Source organism: Beta vulgaris, chromosome 1, assembly GCF_026745355.1.
Source record: "Beta vulgaris subsp. vulgaris cultivar EL10 chromosome 1, EL10.2, whole genome shotgun sequence".
NCBI lineage: Eukaryota > Viridiplantae > Streptophyta > Magnoliopsida > Caryophyllales > Amaranthaceae > Beta > Beta vulgaris.
Window position 1 is genome coordinate 10,262,407 of NC_079202.1, and position 15,282 is coordinate 10,277,688.

Below are 15,282 nucleotides of genomic sequence, written 5' to 3' on the forward strand. Positions count from 1 at the left end.
CGAAAATGCCACTGAAGTTTTGATTAATTACGAAAAGGCCCCTGGATGTACCGTGCTTATGGTACACCCGGGTGTACCATGAGTGAACTCGGAAATGGAGGAAGTATTCATTGGGAGCTTCTCAACCTATTCCACCCTAACAACTAACAAGGCTCGAGAGACCCAATTACCGATCCAAACCAACCAACTTCCATAACTTATTTCGTCAATTCTGTGGACCGTCTGACCAAAAGTGTCACCTCCACGGCTCCACCTCAACGACAACAACTACTTGTATAGTTGTATTTAGAGATGTAAATGGATCGGGTTCGGGGTGGGTGGAGCATCACCCGCATCCATCACCCGCATCCATCACCCGCTACCATCCGCACCACCCGATCCATCCAAAAAATCACCACCCGAATCCATCCATTCATTTACTTCCGGGTGAACGGATGGATCGGGTTATAATCGGGTGAAATTACCTCAAAATAATGCTCACCATAAAATTTCAGAAAAATAAAGTTTCAACCGACAAAACCATAGATCCACAACCACAATTCAAATTAAATTCAAAATAGTAATTCGCATACAGAAATTAGGAAAATTAGGTTGGACATTGGGCTTTTAGATTTTGACATTTAACTGGGCCTTGAGGATTGGACCTAAAAAATGTTTCTTTAAAAATAAACTGGTGATGGGTCGGATTAACGAGTCGGGTGATGGATGAAAATTGTCCACCCGAATCCGATCCATCACCCGCATCCATTAATCCGTCACCCGTTCACCATCCGTTTAAACTCGGTTTTTCACCCATCCATTAAGACGGATGGACTGGGTGATCCACTGGATATTGCCATCTCTATAGTTGTATTTCCATAATTTCTGTATTCACCTTTCAAAATTTTATATCTTCTTCATCAAAAAGTTGAAGTGAATTAGCAGTGGAGAAAAGAAGCAATGGTGGTGCTAAGTTCATCCCCTCAAAAAAAAAGTTCATCTCCAACTCTCTATCATTTCCCTCCGCGCTACAGAATTGGATTGAGGGTATCAACCCTCGTTAAAGCCTTCTCCGCTGACCGCAACAACAGTGTAAGAACAAGCTACGAAGGAGTCAGATTAGAGGAGAAAGTTGAAGATGTAGCCGCCGCAAAAACCAGACTCGACGCTTGGATTTCGTCCAAAATTAACGGAATCAGCAGAGTTCGTGTTCAATCAAGTATTCGCGCTGGTCTTGTCTCCGTCAATGGCCGCGTTATCGATAAGGTAATATTACTTGCAGGTTGCAGCATTTCTCCCTATTCACTATTCGGTTAAATTCTTGTGTCATACTTAAAATATTGTAGAATTATGGCAAATTATTTGCACACTTATGAAGTTATGACTTCTTTTGTTGAATTTTGGCTAGCTTAGAAGATTCATTTTATATAAAATGTAACTTTGTTGTTTCATTCTATTGTATTAATAGATTGACTTGTTTACTAGATTTTCTCATTCTATATTATTTTTCTTTTGAAATATAAATGCACTCACTATGATATGTTCATGTGAAATGACAATGTAAGATTATCTGTCAGTTTGAAACATCTGTTATGCAATAAGTAGTACTTGTGCTGTTGTGCATAACCTTGAAGAAAATAGAGGGTATAATTTTCCAAGTCCTGTAATTGCTCTGTAGTCTGTAGAGCGGTTGTTTGTGAGATTTCAGGTTTGTAATGCTGAGAAGACGAGCATGTTTCTTTTATGGAAGTGGGGTTTGTAATGTTAAAACTACGTAGTAGGGCTTGGTAATTTACATTTTATCGAACAACAAAATGATAGTTTTGCCATCAATGTAAAGTGGGGGTTATAATTCTACTAAGGTATTTAGTATTGGTTTCAAAGTATTCTCATCAGAACCCATACAAGCGGTCACTGAAGAGAAATTGAGGTAAAATGTAGAATCATAATTTACTTTTAGTTTCATCTCTGCTATGGCACACGATTAATTTGGGATAATAAGAAAGTTTAAAACTTCATGTAAAAAATTGAAGATAAAAGTGGCATACTATTTTAGGACTTCCTGAGTTGGAAAGTAGCCTATTGTTAGGGTCCGAGGTAGTTATTATAAGCTGTGTTTAACTTTTCTCTGGCGTAAATGTGTTTCTGCAGGCATCATATGCTGTTAGAATGGGAGATGAAGTCAACTGCACTATAGCAAAATTGGAACCACTGAAGGCTGATGCAGAGGAGATACCTTTGGACATTACTTATGAGGACGATCATGTTTTAGTTGTGAATAAACCTCCACATATGGTAAGAAACCTTATGTCATGCTCTGTTGGAGGTCATTCTGATACTTTGAGCAACACTTTTGTATATAGAAAACATAGGTCTGCTGGACCAGCATTGCAATCTTTCACCGTGAAGTTCATGAATGTGTAGGAAAATAAGTTGCCAGATGATTCTGCATCTATTACTTAGGCTTTGTTCTGTTCAACTTTGTAATGAACTGACATCGCTAAAGCAAATTAAAGAAGAAGATTAAGAGGGAAAACTGATCTTTGATTGATAATCCGGAAATTGTCACTATGAAGATAGTGACAAGCTTTCGAGAGGCTTGTTTTTCTCCCAAAACTAAAATACTAAATCCTCCAATATTTTCAGCATAATTTCTCTCTTCCCTGTGTATTCTATTTATAGAGTCTTCCCAACTAACTCTCTAACTTATTACCGAGGCTACCCTTAACTAACATACCAAGAAAGCCCCTTCATCTTTGTATCAGTCTATTGCAAACTTATTGTGATTTTTTTCAGAAAAAATAAGTTCTGATAAAATCTAATGAATTATAATAAGTTGTACACAAGATCTAACATCTTATAATACAGAAATAAAGAATTTAATTCAAGAGCATTTTTATTGGCATGTTCCTTGATATAAGAGGATGTAGTATTCAGTTTTGTTATAAATTAAAAGACTGAACATTGTTGTCATGCTTTGACCTTCCACTGCAAGAGCATTTTTTTGTTGGAGGAAAGCACTGCCAGAAAGTTCCTTTGCTGCTTGCTGATTGAGCTTTCCAGTATAAATAAAAGGTTAAAATTGGACTATAACTGGATCCTATCTGATGTCTCCCGAAAAATATCATCTATATAAATGGTGTGCCTTTTTAGTTGTGATGGATGCCTTAATTATATGTTTCATTGAAAGTTGTAAGCTGTTTAGTTGTCTGGTATTTGTCTATGTGTCTACATCATATATGCTAGCAATTGCAAGGTCCTTTTCTTTCTTCTTGTTTTGATACTCGTATAGAGACTCTCTTTCTGTGAGATGGATAAAATAAACTAGTTCGTGAGGCAAGGTTCATGTATTAATGTATGGTACAAATTTCATCATCATTGCTTACTTGGCTTAATACTTTGCGTATCCCACTCTGATCAGGTTGTCCACCCTGCTCCTGGAAATGCAAGGGGTACTCTCGTTAATGCAATCTTGAACCATTGCAGTCTCCCAACTATTGCATTAAGTGATGTTGGATGGTCTTCTGAGGTGGACGATGTGTCTGAGCATGATCTCAATATTGATGTGCATCCTGCAGATAAACTTTCTTGTGAAGAGACATCTTCCTGCTCAATTCGCCCAGGGATAGTGCACAGGCTAGATAAAGGCACTAGTGGATTACTGGTAGTTGCTAAGGTCAGATTGTTTTACTTTCTGTGGGATGTTTTGTTCATTCTAAGACTGAAATTATGTAGACGAATCAGGTAAATAATACATATGATTAGTGATTATGTGCTGTTGACAGGATGAACACTCTCATGCCTGTTTGGCAGAGCAATTTAAGGCCCATACAGTGAGTAGAGTTTACTTAAGTGTGACTGCTGGGGTTCCTACTTCTGCTTCTGGTCGTGTTGAGGTTTCAATTGCTCGTGATTTAAATAATCGAATTCGGATGACTGCTGCTGTTGCTGGACGTAATTACTCTGGATCTGCAAGACATGCTGCAAGTAGGTAAGTTATGGCTCTGATGCTGCATAACAGTGCTGTTCAGTTTCATTCACTTGTCCCAAACAAGTTTAGCATCTGATGACCTAAATTAGGCTCTTTCGCTTCAACTGATTTTGTCCAAAATTATATTATCTGAACTTAGCGAAAATTGTCTGAACTTATCTTAAATTATTTTATTTAAACGTATTTTGTTTAAATTTATTTTGTCTGTAAACAGCTTTTTGTCAAAATTTGTCTTGTTTGTGTGTTAAGTTCTTTGAATTGTCTAAAACATCTTATTTCGTCTGAAATTAGCCTAAATAACTAAATAAGTTGAAGGGAACGAACCTTTACATAGGTTAGTGTAGGCAATATGGTATGACATATACATATTTCTTTTCTTGTAAGGTTTTCTTCATTTAGTTTTAAAATGCGCTTGTATGTATATTTTTTTATTAGAAAATTAGAGTTTTGATTTTTTTTTAATCTTGAGTTGAATTTTCTTCTTTACTTTTGTATTATTTTTGTTATTTGAAATTTTGAGTTTTGATAAGTTTATATTGAGCTAAATTTTAAATGTGAGGGTACCAAACTCAAATGTAGTGTCAATTGTTTGAGGTAGTGAAAACTTTCCTAATTAACTAATATAATAAACCTGGGAGGCAATAAGTAGACGGATGATAGAAGTGAAAGAAACAAGAAAATAAAAGAGTTAAAGAAACAACAAGATGGAACAATGGTGCAAAAAATATAAGGTTGCTAAGCTCATGGAGTTCATTCAATGATGACCTATTTCTTAATCGATTTGCATGTGTTGCCGTCTCGTGGAAAGTTAGTTTTTGATATGTGCTTACAATCACATATACTCCATATGTTTTTTTTTTTTTTTTCCTATTTAGAATGTTTGCACTATTCAAAAGTTGAGAGAATTTTCTAAACTCTTTCCAATGTATAAGGAATTATGTAGTCATGTGAGGTCTTGTTTGATTCTTCTCAATGAATATATTAAGAATATCAAACTTTTATAATCTTTATTGATATATAATTAAAGATATTAATGGTATAAAATGTGCATTGGCAAACATGAAAAAGCAGGAAGAACAAAAAGAAACTAAAGGAATATTTGCTATAGAACGTGAAGTTGTTGCATCAATTGTTTCCATCCTTTGTTGAAGTTATGCAAATCAATGTTGATACTATTGAAATTCATGCATATAAAACTTTATAGTCATATTCTTTGTTTTTTGTCCGCTCAGCATGCACTTTGCACTCTTCCTACTTTTCATTGGTTGGTTTAAAATTTTCTCATTACAAGTATTTAAAACCTTCCTTTGATTCAGGAATATAGCAACATGGTATTATGGTAGTACTGAACACTTTTTGAGGAGGAGAGACTCTATAGAGTAAACTCATTACCAAATACGGTAATGTGGCAATTAATTTGAAACCGGCAAATAAAGCAAAAACATTGTTATATAATGGAATGGAGGAAGTATAATTTCTCACAAAAAAACAAGATAAGGTGCTTTTTCTTATTTCTAGAAAATGTTCCCAAATTTTCGAGTTACAATGTTAAAGTGGAAATTATATGATTTGTCAATTTGTGCCTAAACGGCTATGTTGCTCAGACACGGATTGAGTGTCTACTCGGATGCCGGTGTCCAAGTGTCCGACTCGGCTATTTTATAGAAAAAAGACAAGTTTTTAGTTTAAAATGAAGTATCCAAGTGGAATATCGTGTCGGACATGACACGACATGACATCCGGTTTTTGAGGTAAATGAAGGTGTCGGAGTAACATAGCTAAACGGTCATGAAAGCAACATAGCATGTGCCAGATTTCACTTCTTTGATAAAGCAACCGTTTCCATAATTGTGAATGTAATTTAGAAGGGTGACTGGAAAGTTCTAGTAACAAAAAATGGGAGAAAAAAGATGGTCTATACAAGGAATACGATATATGCATATATGGTACACCTACCTTGCAAATAGGTAATTGATTAATCTTTTTTTTGACGGGTATAATTAAACTTTAATCGACAAACTAATATATTTGTCTAAAGTATTAATCACACCAATAGGAGTCTCTTATATCCATACTCTAACTGTACCTGAAATCTGGAGAACCATGCTTGGTGCTCCTGGGTCCATATATAAATTTGATAAGCGATGGGTATGGTAATTTGAGGATGCAAAATTTGTTCATACAAATATTCTTCCCTATACAAATAGGGGAGGGGAGAAGGTTGCATATAGCACCATAATAACTCCCTAAACTAAGTCTGCTCTTTTCACTTCTCTAGTCTTGTTCATATGTACTTTATACAACAGTTTGGAAACCTAATCTGAAGTAACGATACACCAAAAAAAAAGGTTGGTAAATTAGATAAGCATTATGAGCTAGTTGTTAAAATGGGTCAGGTGTTACAGGGGTAATATGAGGTCATATAGTTGATTGGAAAATGTTGAATTTTACTTTTATGTTCAACCATCGAGTCAATGACACCTTTTATGATTTTTTTTCTTCATTTTTTTTTCCGATAAATAAGTGTACCACGTGTGAACTTCCTTTCCTTTTCATCCTTTGCCTGCAGGTATAAAGTGCTTGAGGTACTAGCCAATGGCGGTGCAGCATTGGTTGAGTGGAGACTAGAAACTGGGCGCACACATCAGGTATTCCCCTATCTCTGATTTATTAGAAGAAAGAATAGATAGAAGTATCAATATGTTCTTAGGATCTTAGATTTATATAGTCTGCATTCCAATTTTAGCATTCGCTTTTGTGATCCCAAGGATGGTGAGTTGGTGACTAGGCATGCTTTGTTGTATTGACATAATATTTCGTCTATACAGTTGAGTATGATTTGAGTGAAAGCTTTCATCGAGGCTTGTTGTCTTCAAAAATCTTGCTATTCCAATTGCGATAACTGATATGCATGGTTCTTCTTGTAAAATAATGCTATGGATTCCAGTAGACTGTTTCCAAGCTGACATAGAGTGTTTTGAGAATCTGCTTCTTAAAAAGTAGCATTCAGAATTAAAGGAGATGGTGGAGTTTCTATTAGCATCTGTGTGGGTACATCTCGTCCTGCAAATCCAGAAAGAAGAAAAAATAATTATATATCGATGTGCTGAAACTTGGTTGCTGTCGTCGTTTGGCAGAAATGCATTTTGAACACGAGATGTTTTATTGGTCTCAAATTAGCACAATTTCGAATACTTATGGCCTTGCTTGATTAACATGCCTCGTACTCATTTAAAAGGACTATGAAGGTTCTATGTATGACGATGATCTGGTTGCCTTGTAAATCTTGGTTTGGTTCTTCACTTCTGGGAATCAAATCTTACCTTTTTTTCTCTAAAAAAAGTTGATCATTTATTTATTGTTATACTAATGATCTTATTTTTCAGTGCTGTCATCAGTTTGTCATATATGCAGATATGTCAATATGATGTGCATTGGAGAGATGTGATCTACGCTCATCTTTGTATTCTTTTTCAGTAATATTGCCATGTATTTGTGCCTTCTTGCTTTTTTTCAGATTCGGGTACATGCAAAGTACATTGGCTTTCCTTTACTGGGAGATGAATTGTATGGAGGAACCAAGGACATGGCCTTGTCGCTGCTTCGACCAAGAACCCCATCTATCCGTCATTTTCAGCTCGGTGATTTGCTTTCCAGCATAGAGAGACCTTGTCTCCATGCTATGGTTCTTGGGTGAGAAATATAGCGTGTTTCTTCCCCTTCTGAATTTGAGTAACAGTCGCACAGTTAATAATACTATGTCCTTTTGTAGGTTTAAGCATCCATGGACTGGGGAGTACATGCATTTCTCATGCCCTCCACCTGTTGATTTTTCTGGTGTACTGAGTCAGCTACGCAGTATCTCAAAATAGAAAGTGCCCAAGTTCAAAACCAGCTATATTATCAAATGCTGCTCGATGCTGATACCAAATGTTCTTGTCAAGATTTTTCTAAGTGGTACTCTAATCAACTCTTCTTATAAACCACCAACAAGCACCAGCACGCTGAATGTGGCAAGGACAATGGCAGGTAGAAACTAACACGAACCAATTTCACTTTAGAGGACTATACAGTAGGTCATTTAATTATATGCTTTTCAGGCTAGTGCAATATGAACGGAGGCTGGAGTTATGAAGTAAATGTTTTCCTTGAAATATGTTGTTTCTAGGAGTATGGAGTACCATGTTCCCCCCATAGCTTGTGCACCACATGTGCTGATCGATGTGGTGCATCATACCTTCCACGTGTTAAGCATGTGGTACTTTATTCCGGAGGGGGTTGGGTTTATCTTTCTTCCGGAGGGGGTTGAGTTTTATCAGATAACATTTCTGCCAAGGAAATTCAGTGTTGTCACCCCAGAAAATGGCGTCAAAGTGAGAAGATGAACAATATCAGGGCTGACTACTAAATGATCTCCTGATGTGTTGTGTAAATTGGTATGTTTTCTGTTGAATTCATGCATAACCAATATCTTGGTGTTGCTAGGCTATACATTGTTAACTCTGTAGTTAACAGATATTTGTGGAAAAGTTTGACAATTTTTATGAAGGCGCTTATACGAGGGACAAAGGGTGGATCATATGTGCAACATTAGCTTCTGGCTGATGGGAAAATTATCAGCTCGAGGAACTTGTGAAAAGTAGCTCTTTCGTTTTTCAATAGATGTATTACATTGATTTTTTTCACATCCACAAAAAAATTGTCTTTTGATATTATTTCTATTAGAAAAATATTATTTTATCATTGTGCCTTATTTGCAATTGGTTTTTGTAAATAATTGCAATGATTAGTAATTATGTTGTAAAGCTACTATTTAAAATTACACCGTTTCTTTTAATTATTTGGCAACAGAATATCAGTTGAAATTCTATCTCGATCTCCCTCTTATCAATAATACTAGTGGGGTGGATCCGTGCATATTGCACGGGTTTGGTAAGGTTGGTGTTGTTTCTTAGCCCAAATTGATAAGATTTGTTGCGTTGGTATACTTTATCAACACTAAGTCATACTCTCAATTTTCATGTTAGCCTAAATTAATAAGATTTGTTGCTATGACATTATATTAGGCGTTGTTTGGTTGTATATAGGAAGTCATACTTCCTAGGAAGTTGTTTTTTCAATGTATTTGAAATTCTTAGGAAGTGTAAAATTGTGTTTGGTTGGTAATGAGAAGTAGAACTTCCTATGGGAAGCTCTACTTACCTAGGGGGACCTAGGTAAGTAACTTCCTCCATTTTGGAGGAAGTAGAACTTTCTAGAAAGTGCAAATTTTCATGGTTTTGCAAACCAAACAACTTCATATACTTCTACTTCCTAGGAATTTGCACTTCCCATGATTTGTTTTGTCAACCAAACAAGGCCTTAGACAATTAGGAGTAATACTCTAGCCTCATGTTTATGTGGGCCTTTTTCAAAACGTACTTAGTATACAAATCACTCATAGGCTGACAAATCACATCTTATTTCAATGTGTAAAATAAGTTTTTTTTTTTCATTTCTCTCTCCTCTCTTCAGCTTCACTTTCTCTCTCTACTCAATTATTTTCTAACGAGATCTAAAAAAAATAATAGCGTTTTACCGGAATAAAATCTTGTCTTGTCTCTCTGCTCGTATCCACGGTGTCAAATCATCATCCTCGCTCGCACTTTCTTTTTGTGTAATTTTCTCTGATCGTAACTATGATCTTCTATCTAATTCCATTGCTCAAAATTTCAGATACATAATATGTGAGTTGTAGGAATTAGGATAATGTCATTATTTGCTCTTTTCCATATTCAACTTTAAAATTTTATTAATTGTATTTTATAGAAGTGAAAGTTAAAAATAGTTTTATATTTTTAATATATACATTTTCTAAGAATCTTATTAATTGGGTCAATTGAATTTCATTATAAAGATGAGATCTTTGTTGATTAAATAACTTTTTTGAAAATAAATCAGCTAGGTAAGAGTAATTACTTTTCGATGCACTCTACACTTCATTATTAACATGAGATTTTTGTTGATTATATAACTTCTTTGGAAAGAATATCCTTTGGTTAAGAGTAATTATTCTTTGATGTACTCCCTGCTTCATTATTTATTTAATTTTTGGTGAAAAATGAATCGACAATTATAGGTATGAGTGAAAGTTCGGTGTGCGGTTTGGATTAGGGCCTAATCCAATCCGATTCGAATAAAATTTGGATTTTAATTTTCAATCCGAATTCAAACCAATTAGAGCTTGAATCTGATTCAATCCAATCCGAATTTTCATACTGTAGATTAGATTCGATCTGAAAATCTAATTTTTTAAAACTTTAGTTTTTCGATGAACTAAATTAAGCACAACAACATCCTAGTAGATATAGGAAATGAGGAATTAAGTGGTGTTAGATTTTTAGGGGAAGTGTTGTAGCCTAAAAAATCAACGGCTATCGTGCCGCCACGTGGCCCCCTCGGAGCCCTACATGTGGCATGCATGCAGAGAGGTAAAAGTACAAAGGGTCTGGAAGGGGCAGGCCTAAAAGTACGTTTCTCTGAAGAAAGTGTACTAAGAGGCCCTTTTCTGGCCCCAAAAATGTACTTAGGCCCAGTAAAATGATCTTACACCTTTTATGAAAGTGAGGTGTGCTGACCAATTAATACTGCCACGTGTCCCTACTTTGATTAGCCAATCAGATGCTCCCAAATTAGGGTGACATCAAGGCACGCAGTCATTTCAAACAGTATAAATAGTCCTTGATTTCAGGGTGAAAGGTACGTTTTTCAGAGCATAGTACTGTTACTCTGTCATAAATTCTTCTCTCTCTCTCTACTTTCTCTCTCTAAAAGTTCCTTTACATCCCTGACATCTGACTTAAGCTCGGAGGGGAAATACCACCCAAACCTCCAGGGTGGGTCCCTTTTGTGCAGGTTGCTGGTCAGGAGTTTGCTTCGGGATTTGAACATCATTGTTGCACAAGTCTCCATTTTAAGAACCTATCTTTGGGAGTTGTGATATATTTGCTAGTTTTATACATAACATTTGGCGCCGTCTGTGGGGAGACGCAACAATGACGGACTGTCACTCTTCGAATGTGGCAAGGAACAGAAGTTTTAGAGTTCAGGTGGATGATACCGTTGATGACGAGAGGCCACCTCGAGGCAGGGATCAGGGCCATGCTGCCGTTCACCTGAGGGTAGGACTGTAACTCCAGTCATCCAAGAAAATCTTGACCGTCCAGTGACTGCTGGTCATTTGGAAAATGTATTGAATGACTTCCAGGCCAGGATGGCCGCTGTTATGGAAGAGCAGATTAAGAACAACATGCTATTTTTTCAGATGAGTCCGAGAGAAGAGGCAGCTGCGCCACTTAAAGGGCGATCCCAAGAGGGTCGTCCAGGACCTAGTCGGCCACCTCGGCCAGAATTGACTAGCCGCCTTCCAAAGGAAAGCAGCCGCAGTCAGTGATTCTAGGAGGAAGATGGACTGGAACTGGTGGTCCGTCCAGCAGATAATATCCCTCCTACTGGTCACATGATGGAGACTGATGCCAGGGAGTACTTGGAGGCCAAGAGGCGGCAGCGCAGCAGCGTTCGCCTCTGGCTCCACGCCATATATGAAGGATCCGTCCTTAAGGCTCCCGTCCAGAACAGTGGTGCGAAGCCGTGGTCCATCAGCTTTCCAGCCCAGGCAAGAGAAGACAGTTTTGCAGCCTATGGTGTACAGGCGTCAAGCCTTAGCTAACACCTCATCTAATCCGGTTTTGAAAGAGTACCGTCAGGAGCACATACCCATTGAGGGGCAGGTGGCGGCACTCCAGATCAATTGGCCCACTCCTTTCTCGGTCAGGATCATGGAGTCCCCTCCTTTCCCAAAGGTTAAGCTCCCAACCATTGACCTTTTGACGGAACTACTGATCCGGACGATCACCTATCAGCTTACAAGCATCAGATGTATGTCCAAGGGGTGGACGATGCTACTTGGTGTAAGAATTTCCCAGCTACTTTGAAAGGAGTAGCGCAAAAAGTTTAACAACTTGCCCCTAATTCAGTGAAAATTTTACTGAACTTAGATTCTATTCACCAGTCACTTTGTGGCTAATCGCAAGAACAAAAACAAGCATGCACCTGGGAAAGTCATCCAAGGTCCTAAGGAAGCCTTGAGAGGTTATGTGAAGAGGTTTAATCTGGAGGCTTGCAGATCCAAGATCTGAATGCGGGTGTGGCGTTTGACGCCTTCATCAGAGGTTAAGACCAGGAAGTTTTAAGTTTGATTTGGTGAAGAAGAAAATCACTACTTTGACGGAAGCATGAGGGAGGCTGAAGCATTCATTCATGCCACAGAGGTTGTGCTGAAGCAAAACAGCCAGAAGTGAAGAAAGTGAAGAAGCTGTTCAGCCAAAAAAGAATCCGCCCAAGAAGGCTGAGACTTGGGCATGACTTCTATGACCACTTCGTCCAAGAGAAGTAGGCGGTCAGAGCCGGCGGCCTCAGTTGAACCAATAGAGTTCAACAAAGATCAATATTCCATTTTGATGGAAATAAAAGATCAGCATGAGCTAAAGGCGCCGGCCGAGATGAAGACGCCTTACCGTAACAGGGACAAGAGCAAGTATTGTCACTTTCACAAAGATTGTGGGCATGAAACCAATGAATGCAAGCATTTGAAGCGAGCACTAGAAGAGTTGGCTCGAAAAGGAAAGATGAACAATTACCTCCCTCGTCAGGAAGGAAGTTTCAGAAAAGGGATAACCGTCAAGGAAGAAAATGGACGGAGATAGCACGGATGATGATGGTATGGTCATCTCAGGAGGATTTGCAGCTGGAGGTCCGACAAATCGGGCCACAAAAACTATTTGAGGGAACTCAGCCAGGTTATGCTCACCAACCAGGCCGAGTCTGATCCTTTTCCAAAAATAGTGGTCAGCGAGTTGGACCGGGGAAATATTAGGACGCCTCATGATGATCCGCTGGTTGTGGAAATGAAGATTGCCAATTAAGGGTTAGGCGAATTTTGATTGATACTGGAAGCTCAACTGATATATCAGTGCTGATTGTTTGTCTCGTTTAAAGTTTGACAAAAAGATTTGATGCCGGTCAATCATCCTATAATTGGTTTTGGCGGGGGGTCATACACCCTATGGGAACCGTCACTTGCCCGTCAGAGTTGGAGAAAAAGATGCGGCCAGGACGCTTTTTGTGAAATTTTTGGTAGTACGAGACTTGACAGCTTATAATGTCATTCTCGGGCGACCTACCTTAAATCACATCAAGGCCGTCATTGTGACCCATTTAATGCTGATGAAGTTTGAATGTGATGGTGGGAAGATTGGATCCTTTATGGAGACCAGCAAGCTGCCAGAGAATGCTATCTCACCACACTCAAACCATCATCTTGGAAGGAAAAGCAGAGTGTCCAAGGCCAAGGAGATGATTCGGCCAAAAAGTTAAAGGCCAGATTGTGAGCTTAAGGAGGAAATTGAGAAGGTTCAGGAGTCGCCTCCCTGAAAGCAATCCGTCCATGCTTTTGCCTAGCAAGAAGAGAAAGTGTTTGGCATTAAGGAAGAAAAGCATTCATCTGAGATAATGGCTATAATGAGTCTGGGACTAGAACGTCCAGACCTGTGGAAAGTCCAGTAGAGATTTGCTTGAATCCAGAGCGTCCGGAAAGGACATTGAAAATTGGATCAATTTTGAGATCGGAAATTCAGGACGCCTTAGTTGCGTTGCTGCGAGAATTTGAAGATGTGTTTGCCTATGCTGTAGAAGAGATGCCTGGGATAGACCCTGAGGTGGCCGTCCATAAGCTCAACATTGAGCCGGGGCAAAAGCCTATTCGGCAGAAGAAGAGGCATCTGGGGCCGGCCAGAAATAAGGCCGTTGATGAGGAAGTTCAAAAGCTGCTCAAATCTAAATTCATCCGGGAAACATATTACCCAGATTGGGTAGCAAATGTTGTGATGGTTCCAAAGCCGAATGGCACTTGGAGGATGTGCGTTGATTATACAGATTTGAACAAGGCTTGTCCTAAGGACAGCTTCCCGTTGCCAAAATGATCGTCTGGTGATTCTACGGCCGGCCATGCCCTCTGAGCTTTATGGAGCCTACTCTGGCTTCCATCAGATTCCTATGTGGCCGGATGATCAAGATAAGACTTCCTTCTTACTGAGAAAGGGCTGTATGGATGGCTCAGGATGCCTTTCGGCCTAAGAAATGCTCCGGCTACATTTCAGAGGCTCATTAATACGTATTTCAGCCGCAGCTGGCCGAAATATGGAAGCTTATATGACGACATGATCGTCAAGAGTAAAGAGAGAAAGATCATCTGGACGATCTGAGGGAAACCTTCCTCACCTTGAGAAAATTCAAGTTGAAGCTTAATCCGCAAAAATGTGTGTTCGGCGTAGTTGCTGGGAAATTTCTGGGATTTTTGGTTGATCAGAGAGGGATTGAGGCAAATCCCGACAAAATTCAGGCTATTATGAATATGTCTTCGCCGTCCAAAGTCAAAGAAGTTCAGAGGTTGACGGGCTGTTTGGCTGCTCTTGGACGGTTTCTCTCAAAATCAGGAGACAAATGTCACCATTTCTTTGCTACTATCAAAAAGAATGCCAAGTTTGAGTGGTCGGAAGAAGCTGAGTGGCGCTTCAGCAAGTCAAAGTCATCTTCGGCAGCTGCCTAGGTTGATCAGTCCGGCCGAAGGTGAAAGTTGTATGTATACCTGGCTGTATCACCTTCGCAGTAAGTGCAGTCCTCTTGGCTGAAAGAGACGCGGTGCAAATACCCGTCTATTTTGTGAGCCATGTGCTGAAAGATGCGAAACAGATATTCGTCCATCGAAAATTCGGCCTGGCTTTGTGATGGCTAGCCGGAAGTTAAGCCTTACTTCTTAGCCACAGCATCTTGTATATACAGATCAGCCGCTTAGGCAAGTGTTGCATAAGATGGATGCCTCTGGCCGAATGTTAAAATGGGCTGTTGAGCTGAATATGTTTGATTTAACATTTGAGCCTAGAAAGGCAATCAAGGGCCAAGCTTTGGCTGATTTCATGTAGAGCTTACTCGGCCTACGATAGAAAGCGTCCAGGATCCAGCAGCAGGAAGGCGTCATTGGACCCTTATGGTGGACGGATCCTCAACTGCCAACGGATGTGGGGCAGGAATCATTTTTCAATCTCCAGAAGGGGATAAGTTTGAATATGCTATGAAATTCAAGTTCCAGGCGTCCAATAATGAAGCAGAGTATGAAGCTCTCTTAGCCGGCATAAAAATGTGAAAGCGGCTGGGGCCTTGGAAATGAAGCTAAAACTGACTCTCTGCTGGTTGTCAGTCAGGTCAATGGTGAGTTT

The 15,282-nt window shown here is 39.0% G+C and overlaps 1 protein-coding gene across 2 annotated transcripts; it reads left to right on the forward strand.

The window, feature by feature from the left end:
* Nucleotides 1-861: 861 nt before the first annotated feature.
* On the forward strand, nt 862-8,792 carry LOC104884480 (RNA pseudouridine synthase 2, chloroplastic). Of its 2 annotated transcripts, XR_007275193.2 has the most exons (8): nt 862-1,245; nt 2,131-2,274; nt 3,401-3,655; nt 3,765-3,970; nt 6,540-6,618; nt 7,488-7,663; nt 7,743-7,999; nt 8,071-8,792. XR_007275193.2 is itself a non-coding variant. In XM_048646417.2 (7 exons), exons 1-7 carry the CDS (start codon nt 940-942, stop codon nt 7,840-7,842), a joined length of 1,266 nt encoding a protein of 421 aa, XP_048502374.1. In that variant the 5' UTR covers nt 862-939; the 3' UTR covers nt 7,843-8,792. The 2 variants fall into 2 exon arrangements, 1 of the variants encoding a protein (XP_048502374.1); XM_048646417.2 differs by having other exon boundaries at nt 7,743-8,792.
* Nucleotides 8,793-15,282: the final 6,490 nt, after the last annotated feature.

Bases quoted from the DNA above. Each gene is read 5' to 3' on its own strand.
- LOC104884480 (XM_048646417.2), top strand. From the start codon at position 940: ATGGTGGTGCTAAGTTCATCCCCTCAAAAAAAAAGTTCATCTCCAACT. The intron at 6,619-7,487 runs GTATTCCCCTAT...GCTTTTTTTCAG, and splicing joins AAACTGGGCGCACACATCAG to ATTCGGGTACATGCAAAGTA. The intron at 7,664-7,742 runs GTGAGAAATATA...GTCCTTTTGTAG, and splicing joins CTCCATGCTATGGTTCTTGG to GTTTAAGCATCCATGGACTG.